Genomic DNA, 25,694 nt, shown 5'->3' with positions numbered 1-25,694 from the left:
TTTTAATATTTTATATGTGATATAAATATCTGCTGCATAATAAGCTTCCTGTTGTGGATATAGTAAAAACACACACCTGCAAATTCTTTAGTTTTGGATTTTCTTTATTCTACAACACAAGCAACATAAATAGTTATTTGTTTTAAAATATCTTCCTTTAAGAATTCCCTTTGAACAAAATATACACAAAATACGTTTTGCAAAATGACTTACAACGAACTGCTGAACATAGATACAGGAAAAACTAAACAAACATGGTTCACAAAAAAAGGGGGAAGGAGGACTAGGAAGTCATTTTAATTTAATAGCACAAGGAAAGATAGGGCAGGATTCAAAGACAGTTTAAAGGTATTCGTAGTTGTGTAGGCATAAGCTGACTTTGTATGGCCACTCCATACAGAGTGTAGTGACATGAAGCCAAGGGGACCGCCCACTGCTCCACTGCATCTCTCCTGGTTGTTCCTTGCTGCTAACCTCATTCCAAATTGCAGGCCTTCAGGGCTTACAGAATTGCACTTGCAAAAGGCTACGCCCATCTAACAGAACAAAAAGTCTGGGTTTATTTATTTGCAGCCTTCAAAATATTTTGGATTCTTGTGATTTCCTACCTACATGTGAAATGGAGCAAGACTTGTTAAGGAAAGTCATCATTTTTACAAGTCAATTTTGTTTTGGTTATATTCACTTTTAAGCGGGTCATAGCTTTGGCATAAGAGAACAAATGGTCCTTTGGGTCTTTCATTTCACTGCAATAGTGGGAAAAGTGGTTTTTATCCATTTAGCTTGGCACCATATTTCATATGGTGAACAGTAACCAGCGCTGGAAGATATCCTTGCCATATAAATAAGCAGCTTTGTTGCTCTAAGAATGATGTTGCAATTATTTAGTATGGTATCTTTTCCCTTTTAGTTAAGATGGAATGTTTTCTATGGATGGAACTATATTTAAACAAACCCCAAAATGACAGCCCTGCACTAAGGCTTCTCCTTCAAAATGTGTTAACTCCAGCCCTTAAGTTACTACTTGGAGCATTGTCTCAATTTTGCCCCCAAGCACTTGCAGCTCTTAGCAGAAAAATACTCATATAGTAGTGATGCCTGGACACAAGAGAAATTGCACTACGCAGTATGGTGGTAGAGGACTGACCTTGACACAGAGCTGCCATTCTGATTTTTGTGATGTGCAAGTTCCACCCTATGCCGACCACTTCATATGATCAGCAGGCCTTTGCATGGTGAAATGGTGCAAACTTTTACCTTCCACAATACACGTCTTGTAGGGCATAGGCACCTGATTATCCTATGCCTGATATCACCCTTTTTGAGATGGGGTGGGAGAAAGCAAAAGTTCAGTGAGCTCCTATGTACTTAAGCCTTGCCACAAAGAACTTTCTGAGTCATAACAGTAGAAGGTACAGCTCTGCCAGTGTGCACATAAAGTGCAATGGCTCCCTCCATTGAAGTGAATAGGAAACTATTTGCTAGCATGGAATGAAGCTCAATATGGACATCACTATTCACATTGGACTCACCTTTGCAGTATGTGGCTGGTTTGGCAATTGCCTTCTAAGTCTGCGACATTTATTTCATTATCAGGCTGTGGCAAGTTTTCAAAGTCAGCTAAGAAAACCCATTCCATTCCTAACAATGTTACTGCATTCTGTGGCACAGGCCATCAAACTGAGTTTCCATTTGCCCCTTCAGCTTCACCTGCCTAATCCATGACCCCTTGGTGGTCTTCAAAACGTGGAGCTTCTGTCCTGTTCTCTCTCTCCTCCCCCCCCCACTTCACGTGTATGTCAAAGGCCAGCTTCTATAGCTCGGTTTACGGTAATATATATAAAAAAGAAATTACGCAGTGTGCAAACACCCTGATCTCCATAGTAAGCTGCTGGACAGAAAAGAACTGACCCACATGGGCGACAGCTGCAATGCTGAATGCTTTAAAGTGGCCTTTCTACTTGGTAGCCGTAATGCCTTGTCTCCTTGAGTAACAATAGTTTACTTTTGCCTCTCCTCTAACAATGGCTATAAAATCTTCTCATACCACACTTGTCTTCCCAACATGCGCAATTAACAGTACTGGCTCACATGTAACATAAGCCTCTCCGTACAGAGTAACAACAAAAAAGCTATGTTTTCAATCTTGGAAAATTTTTTGGCATTCAGTAGAATGGAAGCAGAAGTCCTGAGTGTGGTATGTCTGTCCCTCTATTTAATTACTCTGTTAAATAAAAGCTTATAGCAACAAGCTAGAATTGCATATAAAATCCAACTAACAAACAATGTAGGTGTGCACCACTTGAAAATGTTCCCCTAAAAAATTCCAACTTCACAAAGAGAGCCATAGAAACACTGCATATTTAAAGTGAAAACCAAATAAAAGAACAAAACAATCAAATTCGGGCACAGCAGCAGCTTCTTTGACAAAGAATTCCATAATATGCATTAGATAGTCACAAGGTTCAGCAGCTGATAGAACATGTACATTCATAGTCTTCTATTAACTTAACAAAAAAGAGGGAGATGTAAGGGAAATGACTTCTTCCCCAGGGCAAACTGCAATGCATCATAAACCAGGCTGATGAAGGATCTAACAACTTTTAAATTCAATTACTGAGAACAATAATCAGGGTCGGTGCAAGAAGCTGCGCTACACCATCCAAAAGTTGTCCTCAAAGTTTTCCCTGGCACTGCAAGCAATCCTGAGATGAGGATCATAGGCTACTCTGTTGGGGTTCTTAAAAAACACCCATAGTTGCAATGGTTACCTGTACAGTTGGGTCAGGTTTGTCAATAATGACCTCAGAAACAGGGTGTAGAGACTGTAGGAATCAGTCTGATCCACAGGGCATGTGAGAAGCGTGTGTATGCCCGTGTGCCACATGGATGTGAGAGCTAGCTACTGAGTTTTAGAAGTAATTAAGATGTAAGGCCCTCTCTATTGTGTGAGGCCAAATATTGACTCTCCTCCTAGAACTAGAAACAGCCGCTCCACCTGGTTGCTCCAGGGAGGAGTGACAGCAAGGCCTCTCTCCATAGGCTCATCTGGGACAAGCTCCTAACTAGCTCCTCCCACCATAGGAGTTGCTCCCATTCTACATCAGAGGCAGAAGTGAGATAGCAAGTAGTTCTCCATTACCTAGGCTAGGACCAGTACTTTTTCTGTGATGCTACGGTGTATCGTCACCTCTTTTTTTGCTGCCAGATGCAGCCATTTTGTGCTGGCACCCACAGCACTTTTTAATATGAATACTGGCACCTCATTTTTACCAAAACAAAAAAATAAAACTGGCTAGGACCAACTGCCATTAGGTTTCTTCTCTCCGAGAACTGGCTCACGGTGTGAGTACACTATTTTAATTTGCTTATTTTTCTCTTCGTGTGTTCCCTTTCTCTTTTGTATTGTATCTATTAAATTGCAAGGCATTCTTTTAAATTATGAACCAGCTTGAATGCAGTGGGAGAAAGGTAGCATACAAGTGTAGCAAATTAAATAATAAATAACGGTGGCTACACACATATTTTATAGACCCTTTTCTAATTAATGGCCTGTATATTTGGCTGGGTATGTTAGCTTGGCTTAAGAAAAAGGATTTAAAAGAAGAAGTGTGGATAGTGGATGATGTTATACTTGGAAGGTCTCCGATCAATCCTTGCTCCGCCATGAAGGCTGGTTACCCTTTCTCAAAGTAGCCTACCTCACAGGATGAATGAAAGGATAAAATGTGCCACCTTCCAAACCTAAATTAGGGATTTATTCCTTTTCATGAAGAAGAGAGGTAAAACAAAGACAGACGGCCACAGAGACTGAAAATAGGAAATTCTGGGACAGTAGTCAATGGTATGACATGTTCATCTAAAATGTAGGGATGGGGCAAGGTAGTTGTCACAGAAAACAGTTAAATTGCTGCTTTATATTTAGCTATATATGATCACCTTTTCCTTGCCTAAGGACCTTTGGGTCACCTTCAAACAAGGTCTATGGCTTTTGGCATGGCTTTCCTTGCACAGAATTAACTAACCCATCCCTAGAGAGGCTGTTTACAGGGCCTGGAGACTTTCAGCACCATGGCACAGTAGCGCCTCCTCCGGTGGGGCAGTTAGGTGCAGGAATAGCCTCCAGCAGGAGCATTGCTATCATTTATTGGGAGGAGGAGCCAGAGAGGTCAGGTTAGGGCTGTGTGGGAGCACCAGAGGGAGGGGCACATTGGCTGTGCTGGTGCACCCATGTCTCCCCAACCACACTACTGCCTCCCCTCTCCCTCTCCCAGTAAGCAGCATCGACTCCCCTGCTCTGCCCCGCCAGGCAAGCTGCTCCTGCCATGTCATACCATACCACACCTACCGCTAGGATGACACAAAATCACGTTAGAAGTGCCTCAGAAGCCAACACACAGCTGATCCCCATCCCAGTGTGAGACAGAAAATTAAACCTGCATTGTGAATCTTGAAAATGTGTTCAATTTTTGGAATTTGGATGGTCTATTTTTCATTTCATGCTTTACAAGAAAAAAAATTTGTTAGAAATAATTGGCCTAGCTTATTACATTTATTGAATGATTCTCCCATCATCTATATGAATGCAGATGCTTTCAAATGTCAGTCTGACAGATTTTGGGGCACAAGGAGGTTCTATACTAAAGACACCAAAGCATCCATTGTACTCTCAAGTAAATTCTGGATGCAAGCCTTTTGAGTTTCTGAGGACAGAAATGCAGTGGAATAGGAAAATATTGACAACACTGAAGGTTTGAAAAAGTAGGCCCTCAGTTTGGCTGTTTCCTGCCAAGCCTACTTTATGTAGGTGTCTATTTTATGCTACCTGCATTCTACTGCAACTTCCATTCCCTTTCTTCCTGCAGAGAAACACTTCCATCTTTTTCACCCTTTGAAAAATATGCAATATAAAATCTGCTGGGTTTTCATGTATCAGCCTGATTTAATAGTATGTGCAGATTTAATATGCAGTATTATTTTGTGATACTTGATGTATAAGCACACTGTGGTTATCACATGCTCTTATAGACTTGAGCAAGACTGAATTGTGCTCTTAAGCAGTTAACAGCATGTAACAGAAGTTGCTAGTTACCAATGACCAGCAAATAGTTACATGTACATCCCTCTTATCATTTTTAATAGGTAACTTTCAGTAACTGCATTTGATTTGTACACCTCGTAGCGTCTTATATTCATTCTCTAGTTGGTAATGCAAGCAGTGTCTACTACATAAGAATGTCATACACTCTTCCCACTCTTCCCAGCCATTCTCTCACAGCCTGACGAACCCGAATGTCAGTCACATGACAAGTCAGCTGACTGATGCAGGGGAACATTGCTGGCTGGAGAGCTGTGAAGATCTGGTCTGGAAGGGCCTGAATCTGGTTAAGAACTGTCAATACCATGTTGGTCCATGCCTATAATTAGATAGGGAGAGAAAAGAAGAGAGTGAGAAAATATGGAACTATACAACTGTGTAAACATAATGATACAAAAGGCAAATGGGAGAATATAGTTCATCATATAAAACAGAAATGTATAATTCTGATGCTGAATTGTTTCTAAAACTGAGAACACTGGCGGTCAAATGAAAAAGTCTTAAGGTTGGAAACACAACCTAACACTAACGGTCTTATCATTACCTTTTCTATTCCAAGCCATCTTGGTTCACCAGTGCCAAGATGCAGAAAGGAGTAGACAGACATGCCAAAATGAAAACTAAAGGAAAGGAAAGGGATGGCATCAGAAAGAACTGGATAAGCCCAGTTATTGTAGGAAGTGATACAAGCATCCTGTTGGGGGTTGAAGCTATCATAGGAAACTCACAAAGAAATGGAAGCTTGACTGCTCTGGCCATCACTCTGAGGGCACAGTGTGTGTGACCTTATTTTGCCAAAAGGTCCAAACGCTTAAGATTGTCCCTGCAGTCACAAGTGTCTCATGTTCTACAACAATTAATGGGTGCTTATAGAAGAGGTACTTTCTGCCAAACAAGGAAAGCAACTACTTTAGTTTAAAAGGCATATGTTCTCCAATTTTAGTCTCTCCTTTGGCCTGCTTTCTTACCTGTATTTGTGCCTCACCATCCCGGACAGATATGTTGAGTGAACTGACCATTGACCCAGAGCGCGGCCTCTTCTCTTGTCTCAAAATCTCTGGCCCTGCGCTGAAGGAGTGTCGCATTTGGCCTTGATCAACCAGATTTTGAGGCCTTTGTGGGAGGGGGGAATCTGGTCCTCTTGTGCTGAGAGGGTCCCCTTTCTTGTCTGCTTTCATCTCTTTGGTGAAATTGGCCAGGTTATGCTGTTGTTTCCTTTTCTTATATTCTGTCATTAGCTTTGATATGGTTTTGTCTGTGGCGATGGTGTAGATTTTGTTGCCAGCACTCTCCCACCACTCTTTTTTCCTGCCTTGGTCCTTCTTCTCTGTTTTGGGGCTCAAGGGTGGAAGCAGCAGTATATCTCCACTTCCTCCCTTAGGAGAGATGTTCTCTGTAAGTGAGTCCCTAATCTGACTTTTGTCATCTTCTGAAGGGGTGTCCTTCCCAGAGAGTCCTCCAGTAGATGGGGTGGATGTTTCAGACTGAAAGGATGGAAGAATGAAGAAGGGCTCTCCTTTGAAGATCGGGAGCTCATCTGCACTATTTTCCAAATCCAAATGCATTTGAATATAGTTGTTACATAACTCCATGCACAGTTTATGAAGCCTTTTGATTAACCAAGCCCAGTCTGCGTTGCTGACTGGCTGGACACTCAGAGAGGGCAGCCTGGCTCTCCATTGTCTCTTCTCCTTCCCCCTCGGTGGGCTTACTTGAGCCGTCTCTTCAAAAATGTCTTCATCTTCTGAAGAGCACTGTTGGGACGAATCAGTGCTTCTTTCATCATCTTCGAAGAGGATTTTCTTCACCTGTTCTGCAGTGATGTTTTCCTGGTTGGTCATGATAGCACAGATCAAGGCATGGAAATAAATGTTGAAGCTCATTGCTGACTGGCGATACAAGTTGGCAGCTCCACCAATGCCAGATACCTTTTTGAGCAGGCACTTCAACCCAGTCCTTGTATCAAACTCTCTGGCTGTTCGGTAGGAATCCAGCAGTAAGTCAAAGATGACAGCCAAATTCTGCATAGAAATGTACCTGAGGAAGCCAGTCAGTTTGGTTTCCGGCAGTTGTTGTGCTGTCTTCTCTTCAGAGTGCAAGGGCCCTTTCACAAACTCTTCCAACAAAACATCATATAAATTCTGCAGCAGCACTTGGTGGGACAACAGGCTCACTACAATTGTTCTGAAAGGAATACTGCATGTGGCCAAAAGAGCACATTTAGAAGCTTAATACTATTTCTTTAATCATTCAGTCATATTTATATCCTCCTCCTCCTCCAAGGAATTCTACATGGTAGACTTAGAACTATATCATAATCATTATGGTAGCTACTTACACATTTTTCCTCAAAACATTATCTCTGTGCCAATCTTCCTTAACCTGGTGCCATACAGGTAATATGGACTACAATTCCTGTCATTACTATTGGCCATGCTGACTGGGGTTGCTGCAAACTGTAGTCCAAAATATCCAGAGGGTACCTGGTTGGGAAGGCTATTCTGAACCAATACTGTCTACCATTTGAAAGATGACATGTGCAATTTATTTTTATCCCTGAGTTTTCTCCTCTGAATTCTCCCACAATTCCTGTCCAAGCTGGAATTTAAATCCCCCCCAGATTATTTATTCCTTTTACTCAGGGATGGGAAACCTGTGCTCCTCCAGATGTTGATGCACTCCCAACGCATGACCAATGGTCAGGAATGATGGGAGTTGGAGTCTAATACAGGAAGGGCTGTAGCTCAGTGGCAGAGGATCTGCCTTCCATGCAGAAGATCCCAGTTTCAATCTCTGGCATCTTCAGGTAGGGCTGGGAGAAACTTCTGTCTAAAACTCTGAAAAGCTGCTGCTGCTGCTAGCCACTGCTAGGTCACAATAGTGTTCTAGATGGACCAATGGTCTGACTCAGTATAAGGCAGCTCCCTATGTTCCCCATGTCTGCTTTATATAGTTCTCATGTAAAATTCTCAACATCTATGTTATATTATACAAAAATCTAATTTGTTTTATAAATATGTCAGCAGTTACAATAAGCAATTTTAGTATCACAATCTTTCAAGCATTGCAGATATAATAATAATAATAATAATAAGTAACATTAAACAAAACACTTATTGAAAATGGAGATTATACAACACACTGGGGCTCTATGTGGGAATCTATCAGGAAAAAAACCCTGTATGTATTGCATTAAAGAATACAAATGAAAGGTCAAATTTGCAAGCCTCAGTAAGATATGGTGTGTTCAGTTCCATGAATAAGATTATAAACATGAGCCAGATGATGTTCTGGACACTATGTTATTCTCTTTGTGTATTTAAAGACAGGATAAAATGAAGTCTTTGGCTGCAATCATATATATTCCAGCTTTTCTCAACCTTTGGGTCCTCAGATATTGATGTACTACAGTTCTCATAATTGTTGACCATTAGCCATGCTGCTTGGGGCTGATGGGAGTTGTAGTCCAGCAACATCTGGGGATCCAAAAGTTCAGAAAGGCTGATATACTCTATTGATTAAGTACCAATCAATTCAGTCGGACGTACTTCTGAGTAGCAATGGATAGGATTGCAGCCATAATTAAGGATACATTTTCAAGAAGAGAAGAGATTATTTAAGCCAGAAACTGGCTGTGAATGCAAACGCTATCAAATGTCTTGTTATTTTCAGTCTCATGGAAATGCAGCCACCATGAAATATATTCCATTTTGTTTTCTGCCTGAGTTTGATTCTCCCCCACCCCTCCTCTCTTTCCATTTCTGACAAAGTCCTTTAAAAATATACTCTTTGTCTTGGGCTTTGACACTGTCTAGTAGCTGCACTCTAGCATTCGTTTTATGACACTCTATAGAAATTGTACAGGCAGAAGCTGCTGATGACTAGCCAAAGGGATGTGCCCCACCTGCATGCATACTTCAGCTCAGTGGAAGAAGTGGCTCTGGGCTTGTGTTTCCCTTTCAAAGTGCATGCAAGTCATACAGTGAGATATTGAAGAATGCCACCATTGTGCATGGAGGCCTTTTCCATATTTAGCTCTCTCACACAAAACTGTGGTGAGGAGGGAACTATACACAGGAACTTTCTTATAGGAGTGAGGCTTCCACTTCACAGACATTGCAGACACAGGTCCCAGTTCATCAAAGGGATGCCATTGCAACTCCACTGGCCCACTTCCTTGTAGAAGTGGCCTGAGCACAGAGGAAAATATGCAACCATTTAAACGAGGCAGCTGGTGAAGAACAATTGATTTTATTCCTAGTACTGCCAGCTAAGATGGTAATTTTCTGTGGAAGAAAATATATATTAAGAAAAGACTTTATTTGCTTTTGGCATGAAGCCAAAATGCTCCCTTACCCAAGCTTCCTGTGTATTGATGGCAGCATTAAAAAAAAAGGAAAGAAATAAGGTGGAAAAAGAGGAATTCTACAAAAGTTCAGCACTGTTACTGATTTGCACATGCAACACAGGCTACAAGAAACAAGCAAGCAAGCATGCAAACTCCCTGTGCAGCCATACTTTACTGTGGATTGCTAGAACTAATTAGGGTGTGAGAACCCATTCATACATCATCTATTTTTATCATGGTATTTTTTGTGTAGGCAAAAGAGGGACAGCATAAATGTTATATGCTCTGGCCCAAGTACACAGCCAAAGTGGTGACTATTTAAGCCATGTAACTGTGATAGCAAAAAAACCCCCAGGGAAACAATTGTAGCTCAGTGGTAGAGTACATGCTTTGCATGCAGAAGGTCCCAGGTTCTTTCCCCTTTATCTCCGGGTAGGGATAGGAGAGGCCCCGGACAAAATCCTGAAGAGCTGCTGCCAGTCAGTGTAGACTGAGCTAGATGGACCAATGGTCCAACTCAGTATAAGGCAGCTTCCTATATTCCTATCCTTCCACATGATGCACTTGCAAATATTATGGCATACCCTTCCCCCCCTTCAATTAAGGGTGAAAAGAGAAAGGGGAAGTAACTCTGAGGCACTACCAAAATAAATGGTTATTTTGGAAGGATGGGGGAGGGAAGAGGGATAATGTGCACAGCTGTAGAAGAGACAGTGCAGCTTGTCTTCACCCCTGTTCTCAACCACCTTTCAGGTGTGAATGACAGACCTAACAGCAGCTATTAACCATGCTAGCAAAACAGATCCTCCCATGTTCATCAGAGGCAATGTAACTGATTGCCAGATGCTAGGAGCGCACAACAAGGACTGGCCATCAATTCAACACATTTGGTAAGGCATCTGGGTACAAAACAGAGGCTGGGCAAGGTCTGATCCAGAAAGTTAATGCTTATATTCCTAAAAAAAAAATTGCTCACTGTTTGTACAAAATACCTATTATAAATATAGAATTTAGGATTTAAGAGTGGTAGCTTTCTATAATAACTGCTCATGAAACTGTACCATCCTACATAATAGACCCTTTCCCCAAATACTGTGGCTAATTCACATCCTGCATTATAGATGTGGGTCTAGGATCTTGCAGTACATGCTACTGGGACTAAGGTTACTTTGTGAGTGCTAAACACTGCCAACCAAATGTTTAGCCTGAGGCAAGACTAGAATGGCAGGATGAAAAAAGTGCCATGCAATCCCCTACTGTGATGAACGGAGGATGTTCTTATTGGAGGTGTCAGCATAAACTGCCTTTCATACTTTGCCATGAGAAACAAATTTGCCCAGCTTTAAATATCTGTGCAGACTCCCCCTTCATTCCCTGCACCTGCCTCATGCCTCGCCTTGCTTTGTCTTTGATCTTAGAAAAAAAAAGGAATCATCTTACCTTTTCTGTGTATGGCCATTGGGCTTCTTGTCAGGGGGCAACTCAATTATAAGCACACAGGATTGAGCATGTTCAAATCCTTCTTTGTTGTTTGGAGTTTTGGGGGAGCACTGAGTGTCTAACATGAACACCTACAAAACAGATAATACCAACTTGCTAAAGCCCTGGGCTGATTCACGAATGAGATACAACTCAGCAGCAAAGCACACAATTTGCATGTGGAAATGTCCCAAGTTCAGGCTCCAGAATTTCCAATGAATGATCTTGCAAAGCAGGAGGTGAGGTGCTCATAAACTATATCCATTCAGAATGCAGAGCAGGCAGCACTGGATTAGATGGACTAATGGCCTCATTTGGCACAAGGCAGCTTTTTATATCTCCTTAACTCAGGACTGCAAATGGAGTTCTAAAAATGGCAGTACCTGGCATAGCAAGTGATGCTCCCCGCCCAAATAAACTCACTATTGAGTTGGATAATAGGTTTCATTTTTTAAAAAGTGTTTCTGAGTTGCACTGAAGAATACAAATGTTTCATTAGGAAAAAAGCCTCATACCACAAGATTATCAGCTCAGCAAGAGAACCAACATTCAGGAATCAACTACAGGGATGTGCATCAGGAGCAGCCTTCTTTAGTTGGTTAATTAACATTTGTATCAATACCTAACCACTCCATAACTAAACACTGTAAAGGGTAAAGAGATCTCACTGTGAACAATTTTAAAAGCAAAGCCCGCAGGGCACACACCAGCCAAAGTTAAGCATGCAAGGAATTCCACTAGAAGTGCACCAATGCCCAGGTTGACTTTAACATGCATGTCCTCACTATGTCTCTCAAAGTAACTTACCTGTTGGGCCATGGCTCGTATTCTCCAATACTCAGCTTCAGCGCTAGGAGAGAGGGAAGGAGCTGCCACTTTCACCTCACAGGCATCCCCACTGAAGTTTTCCGAGCCACTGTGGAAATAGCCCAACAGATTCTATCGAGAAACACAATATCAGATATTCAGTGTGCATTTTGTATGCTAAGCTGTGTCATATTAAGCTGACATCAGTCTCCCTCTTTCTCTCTCTCTCTCACACCTACCTAATGTGCTAAGATGTACTTTCATCATCATGTCCTTTCATTTTATTGTTTTAAAAAAGCTCCCTAGCATGTTTAACGTGCTTCTGAATCTTACAACAAACATTCACTAAAGTGGAAGTAATGCAACAATCCGTTGTGTGACTTGCGAGATTGGACAACTGGTTTTGCAGTACCAAAGCAAGGAAAACAAGTTAACCCTTTTCTTTTAGTGATTTTGGGGTGGTTCATCCATGGGTATCCCCATTTGATCACCTGGCTGAATGGTGGTGTGGAGCCACCCATCCAGCTCCTGCCTGGGCTTATGCAGAGGTGTTGTTTGTCTGAACTGGCACCTCCACATAGATAACATAGGCCATCCAAATTTCTGAATGATAGTGCCACTTTTCCAAGATACTACCATTGCAGAAATCTCAGTGGCTGCTTATACATCACCCACACAAAGGCGCTAGTTCAAATAAACAATGCTGCCACTCTCAAGGTGATCACTACTATATATAAATGATCATCTAAGAAAATATTAGAAGTGTATTGACAGAGATTCTTGCAAAACCCAATAAAAAGCAGGTTATACCTTCACTGGTTCGAGAGTAGCTGAGAAGGCATCCTGTAGTGCACAGCATGCCAGCCTCCACATTTCTTCTGTAAAAACAGGACCAGCTGTCACTAGAACATATCTGTGGATGAGGAAAAATCATGAAGATTATAAACATCTGATAGCCTCCATTTTATTGGGATCAGCTCAAAAGCCCAAACAGTTTTTCTTATTGATGTATACCTATAAAGAGACAAGTGAGGCCCAATAGGGGCAGATATATGTTAAGACTAAGGCAGCTTGGAACATGACTTGGCCATGCTCTGTTTGCACTTTCTTTGTAACATCTGAAGGAGTAACCAATTAATCTTCCTCTATGGGTGGGTGTAGATGATTCAAGTATGTAGGGAAGCCATGCGGTAATGTCTGGTGAGCTTCCAAATTGGTGCTTTTGAAATCTTAATTCCCTGTTGGCAGAGGCTCAGTTTTCTCTGGTTTTCTGCAGAAGCCCCTAGAATACCTTCTTTTAACTAGAGGTAATTTTAACATCCTCATTTATATGTCATGTCTAATAATGTGCCCCCTCTCAACCCCCCCCAGTGACACAACTCTCAATGAGAGTTCTCATTGAGCATAAAAGTTCTATTTTGATAGGAAACAAATAAGTTAGTTATATGAATTGCTTACCACAACAGAAAATCTCAAAGCAATTTACAATAATAAAATACAGTAATAAAAGTGCACTAACATATTAAAACATAATTGAACAAGAAAAAAATCCAGTCATTTGGTGCTGCCCAAATGCCTGAGAAAAGAAAAATGTCTTTGCCAATGATTATGAAGTTGGTGCCAGACAGGGCTCGCTGGAGAAAGCATGTCATAGGCAGGGAGTTACTGAATAGGCCGTTCTCTTATTGCCACCATCTGGATTCTCTCGGAGGTGGCATGCAGTGCAGGGCCTCAGATGGTAATCTCAGGATCTAGGCAGGTTCATATGGGGAAAAGCAGTCCGTTAGGTTTCCAGGTCCTGAGTTGTATAAGGTTTTTAAAATCAAAAGTGGCACTTTGAATTAGGCCCAGAAAGAAATAAACCAGGGTTTAAAGAGAGAGAGAGAAATGCAAGCTTTGACTTGCCCTATTCTTTTAATGCCCTATTCTTTTAATGACTGTATTGGCACCTAACCCTAAACCATGATGTAGAGCTACATGCATGAACTAGAATGAGCCTTAGAAAACCCTCAGGCTCATGCACTTCTTACTCCCATACAACTGGAAGAAGATCTTCACTAGCATCCCCTAATCCCGACACATTGTTTGATAGGAACTAGAGATTATGGTTAATAATAAACTCTGGTTAGTTAACATCCCAGCTTCATAGCCCATGACTTGAGGTTGGCTTGTTTAGAAACTGGCCAGAGTTTGTTTTAACCACAAAATCAGACTCAGACAATATATTAAGGGAAAGTAAAACTGCATGTAGAGGTAAACCATGGTTCAGTACAGGGGCTGCCAACTTTCTTTGGCCTCTGGGGACATTTGTAAACCGAAGAAACTGCCATGGGCAGGACCCATGCACATCCTGCAACCTATTCTGTTAGCTTCTTTCAAGCTGACTTTCAGAGGAGCAGGGGGTACTGACACTGTGGGCACCAGGGAAGCCTTCTACAGAAACGTGTGGCCGTGGGTGCCACACTGCTGACCTTTAGGTTAGTGTTATGTGCAAACTGGCCCCATGTGTTAAAAGGATATAGAAACGAAATCTCTGTTACCTGATACAGGAGCACCCAACTCTAGAGATGGATTCTGTGGGTTCTGCCACACAAGCTACTAGTAACTTGAAGAGGTCTTTGAGCATTGTGTTGATCATATTCTCATAGCCAATATCTAAAGAGGAAATGAAGCTGTTGTCGTTGGTATTAACCATGGTTTAATAGAATTACAACAAAAAGAAACAATTTGAGATATTTAAACCATTGCATGGTTTTTTTTAAAAAATGTAGCTTGTTTATTTTACTGAAAGCATCTTTACAACAGGACACCCTGTTTGCTCGTGGTCTCTGTCCTGTGACCCAACTGTAAATTGGGATCTTGCAAATACTGTAGTCAGGATAATTAGAGATACTTGCTTGGCCAGGATCTAGCAGTTGGATAATATCAGACAATGTTCAGATCTCTTCTATGTTTACAATGCTGTGATATTTAGTACTACAGAAAAAACGCTGACCCAGTTCAGATAGGATGCTTTGTTTTGTTATATGTTTCTTCTTCAGAATAGTGTTTTGATCACTGACTTGAGTCATTTGTCTGTGCTTTAGTAAATGTATTTCTTATCAATGCAGATATCCACAGTGCTGTGTACCTTGTATTCACAGCCCATTTTGGGTCGGGATGCTTGGATACAGATAATGTTTAGGACATATTGGTAGCTCTAAACCTAATCTGGGAATGATATCCCACTCTTAATACTCTGTGAATGTGTATCTTTGAAATCTTATAAACAAATGAAACACAGCAGAGTCTTTTCAGTATCTGGATAAATAAACCAAAATTCCAGTGTATGTTTTATGTTTTACTCTAACATAATCCTTTCTCCACTCTGATAGTAGCTAAAACATGCTGCAAAGGTTTTCATGATGCTGTAAGAGTAAATGCCAATAGCAACGTTTATTTACACAAGTATGTTCAGCAATCAAGAACTTTATTTATTTGTAAAATTTATATCCTGCCCTTCATCATTAAAATGATTGCAGGGGAGGCCACAACATTTAAAACTTCATAAAATTACCTGAATGTATGAAATTTTGAATGTGCTCCACTACTAGTTCACAAGAAAGGCCAATAGCATGCTTGAAATTAGCAGATGCCACATCCCAGTAAGAATGATCGCTGTGACTGCGATGAAGCCAAAGGGACATTGTAGGGAGCAGAAGGTGCACAACTGCATAAATTCCAAATCCAGGACCTAGAGGTTAAAAACACAAGGAGAATGAAGATCTTTTGACTTCAAACATATTTTCAGGATTAACTCAGGGCAATATATCTTGTACATACGTTTAAGTGTGGCCCCCTGGTGGTCATTTATGATCCAATTCCTTTTTCCTCTAATATCTTTTCATTTTTTCAATCTCCAATTTTTTTTGCTTTGCAGGGAATTATCAATATTATAATCATTATTTATTCATGAGTCTCCACTGGTATCAATCTTTATTCTGAACTCTGTAATGACTGTCTGTTTACATTCCTTTTCAAGTGTACTGCAGAGCAGATTAAGGCAGATAATCAAGTCAGTGTCTTCCCCCCTGCTGCTTACAATCAACACCTCATTTCCCCCCTGCTGCTTTCTGTCTATAAGTTACAATAGCACTTCACTGACATCAGTGAAAGGGAATACATGTTTGAAGAGCTCACATAGAAAGTAGATCCATAAAAGTATCACTCATGCTATGGATGATTTTAAAGTGATTTTAAAAAAAAGAATCACAAAAAAGAAGAATGAACGCAAACTAGGCGTGGAAAGTTACATCAAAATTCTCTCCACAAAGATACAGAATATCAGAAATAATAATTAATCTGATAGCAAATCCGATTATTGCAGAAACAGAGCCCATCAGACCCCTCTGAGAATTGGATGGTCTAGACTGTAATGACTCTGTCCATCCCTCTACCAAAGCAGAGGCTGGAATCTTACACACTTTTACTATTAGTCTGTAAATCCAGCCAATTACCTGGTGTTTTGGTAACATCCCTCAATAGTTCAAAGAGCAGATCCAGGGTGGGAGGCTGGTGCTGACGGGGGCAGTTGGATATGGCAGTTGTCAACTCTTCAAGCAGAATGATCCAGACATTAATAAGGCCTAGGGAAAAAATTACATTAGAAGCTGTATGAAAAACAACATAAGCTCCCTGTTACAGAATTTATTGTGCTAGTTTTCTAGTTCTTTTCCCAGTTCACCTCTCACATGCAATGCCCCTCATTAAATTCCAGTACTAACTTCCCATGTTCTTCTTTGGCTTCAATTCAATATGCAGGGAGCAGACCTTTAAAGAAAGCTGTGGTCCCACTGATCAGGGTCCAATCCACATGGGCATTTTTCTGGGAAAGCCTCATGAGGGGTGAAGTCAGTTCCCCTCCATGGATCCTTGGGAGAACAAGGTCCTTGCTAAGGTGTGGGTGAGATTCCCCCCTCCTCGTCAACTCTTTATCTTCATTAGGAAGACAAAAATGGCTGGTGAGGGAAGAAGCCCACCCTGCCACACCAGAGACCCTTGGGGGTTCTTGCTGGGGATCCAGCCCTTTTCTTTTCCCCTACACAAGTTGTTAGGAGATCACTATCTCAGTTAAATTGTATTAACTGTCTGCACAGGTGTGGAGGTCCACTTGCTTATAAGTGATTGTTTTAAAGAGTGACCATTAAATAACACCCATTTCCCATGTGACTTAAGATCCTCCCATTTTTATTGCAATTTGCAGCACTATACGGCATGGAAAGGGTGTTACAAACAAGGGAGATAAGCATTGAATTCCATACAGCGTACCCTATGAATGACAACTGCATTTGTGAAAAATACCAGCATGCTCATCTCTTGCAAACGAAAGAGGCTTCAGTATGGATTGGACCCAGCTGTTTGGTGAGGAGGAGGAGGAGGGTCAGAATCCAGTCCCCAGCTTCTCCTCGGAAAAAACTATTCATCAGGATTACATATTTCTCAAAAGGGCTATTTTTGCATAGCCAACATTGTTTTGACTGGTTTGGGGAACTGCACACAGCCCATTTGCACAACTGGTATATATCCAGTTAAGGATGAAGAGAAATGCACATGTACGGCCCCCAGCTGGAACAAAGCATTATATTCACTAATAGGCAAAAAACCTTGCGGTTTAAGAAAGTACTTATAGCCAACAGATATTTCTATCAAACTTTAAAAAGCAGGGAAATTGGGCAACTCTAGTGAATGCACCAGGGGAGCAGGAGACCTGACCTCCTCTCTGTGATATTGTACTGCCCTACACATTTGTCAAAATGCAAACACAATTAGTCTTTCACAGTCCAATCCACTTCCTGTGTAGCTTGGAAGAATTTGGTAACATGTGCCTCTGAGTATATGGGAGCAGGCAGGAGGAGGAGGAGGAGGGCAAGTTTGATCATTTGCAAGTTTATTGAGTTCAGAGGAATTTACTCCTGTGCAACCGTGGCTAGGATAGGTAAAACTGACCGTGGGGGGGGGAGGAGGGGGAGGAGGGCTGGAATGGGCAGGAGAGGAGGAAGAAGGAAGAGGGGAGGAAGAAGGAAGAGGGGAGGAAGAAGGATGAGGAGAGGGGAAGGAGGGGAAAGGCAGGTCTGATAATTTGCATGCTTATTGAGTTCAGTGGGATTTACTCCTGTGCAATCAGGGTTAGGATAGATACAACTGACCATGGAGAAGGAACAAGGGGAGAGGAGAGTAATGAGGAAGGGGGAGAGGGGAGCGGGGGGGAGAGGGGGAGGAGCAAAGGAAGGGGGAGGTAAGGGGCAAAAGGCAGGTGATGGGAGGGAGGAGGAGAGGGCAGGTTTGATCATTTGCATGCTTATTGAGTTCAGTGGGATTTACTCCTGTGCAATCATGCTTAAGATAGGTAAAATTGACCATGGGGAAGGAGGAGGGGGAGGGGAAGGACTCTTGTGGCTGTATAATTTATGGTGTTACATATGCAGACTAACAAGGAAGTAAATACATAGGATAGTGTTCAATGCTAGTCCTACTCAGAGGAGACCCACTGAAGTTAATAGACATGAGTAACTGAAGTTCATTAATTTCAGTGGGTCTACTCTGAATAGGACTTAGTTGAATACAACCCATAAATCTTATGAGACTAATGCTTACACGCACAATGTATAAGCATTCACATTTTATTTTGTTTGCCCTCATATGTAGGTCACAGTATTACTGCTTATCTATATAGCAGAGAAACTGAGTTGGTAAACGATAGGCATTAAGTCTGCAGCAGAAAATCCTACAACAGTTTCAGAGAGCAGACATGTCCACAGTCATCCACTATGGCAAGAGTAAAGTTCACTCTCCAACAATAGATTGCTGCCACTCCCTTTCTGTGACACAGACTGGACACAGGAACCCATGCAACACCTACATCTGGGGATCCCTTCTCTCAAAAAGAATAGATGCAAGCTTATCAAACTTCTCCTTGGTCACAAAAAGTTTGAAACACAATCCCTCTAGCAGATATATTTGTGCAAAGATATTTTTCTACACAGTGCATGTGCATGTTCTGCTTCTGGTGGTGCTGGAGGAGGAAAGCCCTGTGCATTTGTTTATGCTGCTTTTGCAGATGGATGTAATGCATTCTTATGGTTTTGCTTTTATTTTCTTTTGTACACTGCCGCAGGATTTTTTAATGATGGGTGTTATATAAATTATGTATACATCTAGATAGATAGAGAGATATAAATATGAAGACTCTAAGTGGAGGGCTGCACCTCTTTTTTCTCTCAGAGAACACTGCATTCTTGAGGAAAAGCTATCTGTGTAACTCATCTAGAAATGATATTGATTCTAATTTTTTTGAGACTTAATTATTTCAGCCCTTATCTCCATGATAATCGCAGTAGTGCCAGGTTGCAATTTAAGTCTCCCAGAGAAGGATATGTTCCCAGCTTATCTAAGCATATAGAATAGCAATGATGTAAAATCACTGGTCCCATCTAAGAAGCCCCATTTGGTACGTGCTATTTAAGAAAGTTCCTCTTTAGGATCACACAATGGTTTTGCTTACCTGTGTCATCATCAAAATCAGAAAGGACACATTCAATGCCATCTTCACTGCTTGCAGATTGTTCCTGTATTCTTTGGGGTAAGTTAGCAAGTTTCCCACAGAGAAAAATAGGCTTCAAGGGCATTTTGTAGATTTTTGCAAGCAACTAAAAAGGGAGAGAAATTATGTGACTGGTCTGCGGTATCCACTGGCGTGACGGTTCCTAACTTTCATGTAAAGCATCTACATAGAAAATGGCTCGACTACAATACTTTGATATTCTAGCCAGGAAGGATACATACACTCAGGGGATTTGACTGGACTCTTGGTTCAGTGCTACAATCATAGATGAGGGGAGGAACCCCAGGGAAAACAGAAGGTTAATGTAAGAGAGAAAAGGAAAGAAACAGAGCAGTCACAGCACCCTCTGTGATGTGTCACACCTTTTCACATATGTCAAGGATAGGGAATCTGTAGATATCTTGATGTTGTTGGATTTGAATTCCCATCAACACCTCCCCAGCCAATGATTAGAGATTATAGGAGCTGGAGTCCAACAACATCTGGAGGGGCATAGGGTCCCCATTCCTGACATATGTCAAGGACAGCTGCTTCTGCATCTTAGTTGTCTCTTATGGCAACACAGAAAAAGAGAGAGACCACCAAGACTGGTCCCACTCCAGCACCCAGACAAAAAAAGAACAAATCATATGCAGTGATTGTGGGGTGGAGAGCCTGGGAATGTGCATATACAGAGTACTGGCAAATCATTGTGCAGACTTGGGGAGGAAAAACCTTTTCATCCACATTTATTATTGCATTTAGAGTTTGTGCCAAACCTCTAATCCACATAAGCATTAGAAACAGTCAAAGTACAGCAAATATACTTGTTTCTAATATCAGATGGTCAACTAAAAGCTTGACTCACACTGTTTTCACAAACAAAGCCAAGAACCATTCTCAGTCTAAAAAGCACCACTTGAAATTGCATCTGTGTGAGCGCTGCGCTATACAGCAAGCCATTTATGCGAGACTCCCCATGCTGCTCAGGATGTTTGTCCATGTTGCAGTGACCAATCTAGGGTTGTGCTAGAATTCTTCCCATTTCAGATTTGGTACCAAATTTTCCATTAATTCACTTATTCTCAATTGCTAAGGAAAGGATTTTAATGTAGCAAATTTCCACAGCTATTTTTGAAAATGGACTTTAAAAAAATCTACCTCTGAACATCGATTGTAGAATGATAATTTATCAGTATTTCCTTTAAAAATATTGATATTTCCTTCAAAATATAATTTCCTTTAAAAATATTGATATTAATATTGTTGTTTTTTCCAAGTGAAAAAAGATCAATAAAAGCAGCGGCTATTGGATACAGAATGAACTTGGATCGATAATAGCCTATTAAGTCAACAGAATGCTTTTAAACTGGCACCAGCCAATGGATCCCATCCCTAGCTCAGAGAGTCATTGCATAAGGAGTCACTTAATGGATGGCCTTTCAAACAGCTTCTATGGTTCTGTATGAATAAGCATCTGTGTGTGCACCTGAGAGCACCGCCTGAGGTAATCAAGAGCAGGAAGGCACAAGTCTGTAGACATGGATCCTGATCCTGGTACACAATCACCAATCTCCTTGCAATCCGCCTCCCCTGGGAGGGAAATAAGAAAATGTTTAAGCATGACATAATGATGTTCTGAACAATCTAATTACTATGACCCAATATGGTTATTGTGAAATCCAGAAGGATTTGCTGACTCACAAAATACAAACAGAGGTTATGAGAATAAACTGGTGGAGGGAGATGAAGAATGTCTTGGTGAAGAAATTAGACATAATGGACTCAATCCTGTCTGAACAGAGGGATTCTACTGTAGGGCCACTCTTCTCCCCATACCATCTATTTCCATGTACAGCTATTGCTGCACACTATGCACTATATGGATGGACAGAATATTCACTTCAAGGATGGCCCTTTTGTGCCTCATTTCCATTGAAGCATACAATGTGCTTATGATGTGCAGATGTGTACTCTTGATGTGCGAGAAGGAGTAGCCTGAGGAGGAGTAGGTTGCCAAATGCTTCAACATGAAGTGTGAGAGGACCTCCTTTGAAGAGAATGCTTTGGCTCCAACATATAGCATGTAACAATATTATTTATTATTTCACTGTACAAAACAGAAGCAAACCCCTCAGTAGCTTTTTGAGCTGAGAAACATAAGAAAGAAATATGACATTGATGCCACTCCTGCCTTGCCCTTTGTGAAATTTCTTTAAGCTCCAATTATTGTGATACAAAGCCTGCTTGACACAGCACAACCCTCCACGCTCATTACCAAGAAAGAGCAGTTAACTTTTGCTGTCAGAATCTCAAACATGTGTGAGTGTTCTGAAGGTGCCTGCAGTTTTGGCAAAGGCCAGTGACGTCAATAAACGTGTTAAGAAAGGAAAAGGTTATGAACAGAGAATGGAAAAGGAACCAAAAAAGTCCACCAGCACTCTTGGAACAAGCCAGTGCTTGGGAGGAATTACAATAAAACACCATAACAGTTCTGTGCGGGGGCACTTTCCCAAATCACAGTGCTGAGATTTCAATGCTTGTACAAACCCCACAAAGCTGCACACCCTAAAAAGCATTCACAGCATTCCTTGATGTTGGCTGTCATTCAGTATACAGCTTGCCATCTGTCTCCACAAACATCAAACCCTTTAAGTAAGCATATTTTATCAATTTTTTTTTAAAAAAAACAATCTTTACCCAATCCTTTGACAAACTTCATAAGGCACATAATATAACTGGTAGCTGCATTTGCAAAGACCTGGATGTTGTCTGTATTTAAAAATGCTTCAAAGACGTCAAACACAGGAGCCTGGCATTTTCCTGAGGGAAGAAGAGATGATTAGCTGATGAAGATATACATTAAAAGTCCAAGTGAGACATTATGCTTCTGGAAAGAGTTTTCTAAGTTGCTTCGGGTTGATATGTAATGCAATTCTATGTGTATTAACTTGGAAGTAAGTCCCACTGTGTTCAATGGGATTTACTCTGAGGTATATGGAAATACATTTTTAGTGTCAGCATGGCACTTCCAGATTTCTGGGTGTCAGGTGTCATGCTGTACTGACATGTAACAAGTCTCTTTCATTGTTAGAGATATCGACCTTCATCCAACTGTGCCGAAGCAGCATTTGGGTCTTCGCATGGACCTCCATTAAATGAATGAGAACCATACTGATGAACTGTTTGGCGTGGACAGAAGTATAAATGGGGGAGACTCAATCCAGCTTCCCTGCTTGCCTTCAAAGCAGCTGCTATCATAACTGATTTTCTGTGAGAGCTACAACCAGCTGTGTTCATATGCCTGCCTTGGACTGGGTGATTGTCATTTACTTATCTGCAAGGCTCCACCAAATGTCTGGAGGGTCAATATTTTCAATGGAGAAAAAAGGCTCTATGGGGACAAAAGGCCCCCAAAAGCTGACCTTTTATACAAGTTTGGTTTGCAACTGCCGTTGCCTGCAGCGTTGGCACACTTTTTATTGTTTAAAATAATATCCTTCTTAAATAAATCTGATTGAGTATGTGATAATGCAATTGAGGAGAAACAAAGCTAATTCAGCTTTCTCTCAAATTTGGCAGACTTTATCCACTCAGGAGGAGCTACTATGCCTGCAAATTTCATCTAGTCTATCAAAAGGTAAAGGAGTTACTCTTTGATTTCCTGGTAATAGCGAATGGGGAGACACAAACCTTTGGTTCTCCTGAAGCCAGGTTCTGATTTAGACCTGAATTGAACAGACTCCAAAAGCATCTGAGCCAAATCGGGCCACTTTCTAAATCACTGAACTGGGATATGAACTGATTCTTGCATTCAGTGCATACTCCTAGTTGATATAAACAAACCTAGGGTATGTGAGTGTCTCTGAAGAACTTACTGTGAATCACTCACCAAGTGGATAATAACTGGGCATCTTACATTTATTTATTTAAAAATTATTTTATACTGCTTACTATTAAAATCTCAGAAGGAATTCACAACATGAAAACATTCATTAAAACATACATGCTACTACATATAGCTGCTAGAGACCAGCAGCCAGCACAAATGTGGTGGCTAGTTGACTGACAGCACAATCTTACATAGAAGTGAGTTTAAGGGGCTGATTCCCAGATAAATGTGCATAGGATGGCAGCCTGTGCTTGGCATCAAACTAAGAAAACCTATCTGAGACATTCAACCATTTTTTATAACATTATGCTAAAAACTTGAGCTGATCAGTCATTTTACAAAGAGAGAGAGAGAGAGAGAGAGAGAGAAATAAAATTGTAATAAAATTGTAAACACTGTTTTTTCAATATTTGGGGAAAATGAACTCTGCCAGAACCCCGTTGTTGTGATGCAAAACTTCATACTGGATCAATGGTACTCTTTTATTCAGTGCCATTTTTAGATTATTTACTATAGAGATTAGGTTGCCTTTCTGTATCTAAGCAGTGGGATTAAAGTAAAAGTCTTACCCAGTGAATACTCTCCGACAAGGTATTCCTTAACCTCTGACTTGCTGCTACTATGCACAGTTTCTAGTGCACTGAACAACGGCCTCCATCCGGACTGGATCTGAGTTGAGCACACCTCCACCAGCTCCCCTATCGATGTAACCACCTGGTACAATCAGAGCACACAAAGCATTATAGAATAAAATAACCAACACAGAGAAGATGCTGTGCGAGGCAGAAGCGGCTCAGCAGGTGGGGTGGAGCTGCTATGCTAGCTTCCCAGCAGGTGGGTGTTGCTTACCAGGAAGAGGAAGGAGAGGGGCAGTGGAGAGGCTGGTGTGGTACAAATGCAGTGGTGGAGCCAATTCAGTGATCTTGTACTGTGCTGACCTTTCCTCTGCCCCTCCCCTCCCAGTAAGCAACAGTGACCCACCTGCTGGGAAGCTAGTGTAGCAACTCGATCTCAGACAGTGAGCCACTTCTGGTCTTGGTACCCAACAGAATAATGTTATCATGTTACTTATTGTTATAGAAAACCTACCTGATTTAGTAGAAAGCAATATATTTCTTGGTAACATTATTCTAATCAAAGCAAAAAAACCCCAAACCCTGTACTGCAATGAAACACTAGATTCTGAGACCTACATCCTATGCATATTAAGCATAATACCTGTGTTTAGTTTGCCATTTTTTTCCTGCTTCAGTTACTCAAGATAATCTGTCATTCAAGCTCTTATTGCTGGAAATCCAACTAAAAATCCATCCTGACTTTGGAGATATTGCTAGTTGTTGCTCTTTAAAAGAGAGGCAAGGAATCTGTAGTTTTCCAAATACCATTGGACTCCCATCATCCCTGACCACTGGCTGTGCTGGCTGGAGGTATGGGAGTTGGAATCCAGCAACATCTGGACAGCCACAGGTTAGCCAGCCCTGCTTTAAAACCTACCTGGACTGAGGGATAGACATTTCCCTTTTCCCTTTTTTAAAATAAAAACTGAAATTCTCCAAATGCTAAATGCCATTTCCAATATAAAATTTCAGCATGCCTGTGCAGAATTACAAAATACCAACGAGCCTTGCATGGAATGTTCACATGTCATTTCCCATTAACAGAAAGCAATTGGAAGATTGTAACCGCTAGGTATATAATAGCAATAAAAATCTTCCAGCTGAGAGGAGGCTGTCACCATCATAATCAAGATTTAGCTTGCCTGGTCCTGGACATCCTCATCACAGAGTTCCAGCTGCATGATACGCTCAAAGGGGCGGAACAGCGCCTCATTAAAGTGAAAATGAGGGGGCTCATTCCAGTCTGTCAGAACCTCAGTTAGGATGTCATGGATGAAAGAGACAGCTTTCCGAGAAACATGCCTTTCTTTATGACAGGCAGCCTGCAACAAAGAAAGGTGTAAAAAGCAGGATTTCAGCCAAGCAAAACATGTCTTTTCAACAACTGACAAGAAATATTTTTGGAAGCAGAGTGGGGGGAAATTCAAAGAAAATCTGATGAGGTCTAGCTTTAAAAATAGTTAGAATAAGGAAATGTGCTTGAACTACATTTTATGTTACAATGCCATTTTAATTTTATTTGGCTTTTTATCCCCTGAACTATTTGATTTCCTTAGACTGTGATCCTCTTGGGAACAGAACTATTAACATTCAAAAAAATGGCTGTAAGTCACTCTGAGCCCATCTCGAGGGAGACATCAATCAATTAATCAAACACAAATACTTATCATACAGGCTATTTTTGAGGATCTGTCTGAGCACTGCTTTAGACTGATGATGTGCATGTCTTTCCTTACATATATATATATATAAATTTCTGCACATTTCTGGAGTACAATCTTTATTAGGGCTTCATTCACCTGTGTTTTATCTTTCAAAGAACCTTAATTACACTGGGATTGCCCTTTGCAATTTGAAAATATTACAATACATAA

General features: G+C 41.1%; 1 protein-coding gene across 5 annotated transcripts in view; it reads right to left on the bottom strand.

Moving 5' to 3' along the window:
* Positions 1 to 140: 140 nt before the first annotated feature.
* ARFGEF3 (ARFGEF family member 3) overlaps positions 141 to 25,694 on the bottom strand; it is a 90,963-nt gene continuing 65,409 nt past the window's right edge. For all 5 annotated transcript variants that reach the window (XM_061623967.1, XM_061623970.1, XM_061623968.1 and 2 more), the window contains 13 exons: positions 24,963 to 25,142; positions 23,773 to 23,917; positions 22,012 to 22,134; positions 20,801 to 20,904; positions 19,273 to 19,417; positions 16,229 to 16,357; positions 15,289 to 15,465; positions 14,273 to 14,387; positions 12,543 to 12,645; positions 11,733 to 11,864; positions 10,887 to 11,017; positions 6,067 to 7,294; positions 141 to 5,417 (listed from right to left, as the gene is read on the bottom strand). In XM_061623967.1, coding sequence (XP_061479951.1) covers positions 5,226 to 5,417; positions 6,067 to 7,294; positions 10,887 to 11,017; positions 11,733 to 11,864; positions 12,543 to 12,645; positions 14,273 to 14,387; positions 15,289 to 15,465; positions 16,229 to 16,357; positions 19,273 to 19,417; positions 20,801 to 20,904; positions 22,012 to 22,134; positions 23,773 to 23,917; positions 24,963 to 25,142 — 2,904 coding nt within the window. In that variant the 3' untranslated portion in view covers positions 141 to 5,225. The remainder of the gene's footprint in view (positions 5,418 to 6,066; positions 7,295 to 10,886; positions 11,018 to 11,732; positions 11,865 to 12,542; positions 12,646 to 14,272; positions 14,388 to 15,288; positions 15,466 to 16,228; positions 16,358 to 19,272; positions 19,418 to 20,800; positions 20,905 to 22,011; positions 22,135 to 23,772; positions 23,918 to 24,962; positions 25,143 to 25,694) is intronic.

Source organism: Rhineura floridana, chromosome 4 (assembly GCF_030035675.1).
Source record: "Rhineura floridana isolate rRhiFlo1 chromosome 4, rRhiFlo1.hap2, whole genome shotgun sequence".
In the NCBI taxonomy this organism is placed as follows: Eukaryota; Metazoa; Chordata; class Lepidosauria; order Squamata; family Rhineuridae; genus Rhineura; species Rhineura floridana.
This window is presented reverse-complemented; position numbering and strand designations above follow the sequence as displayed.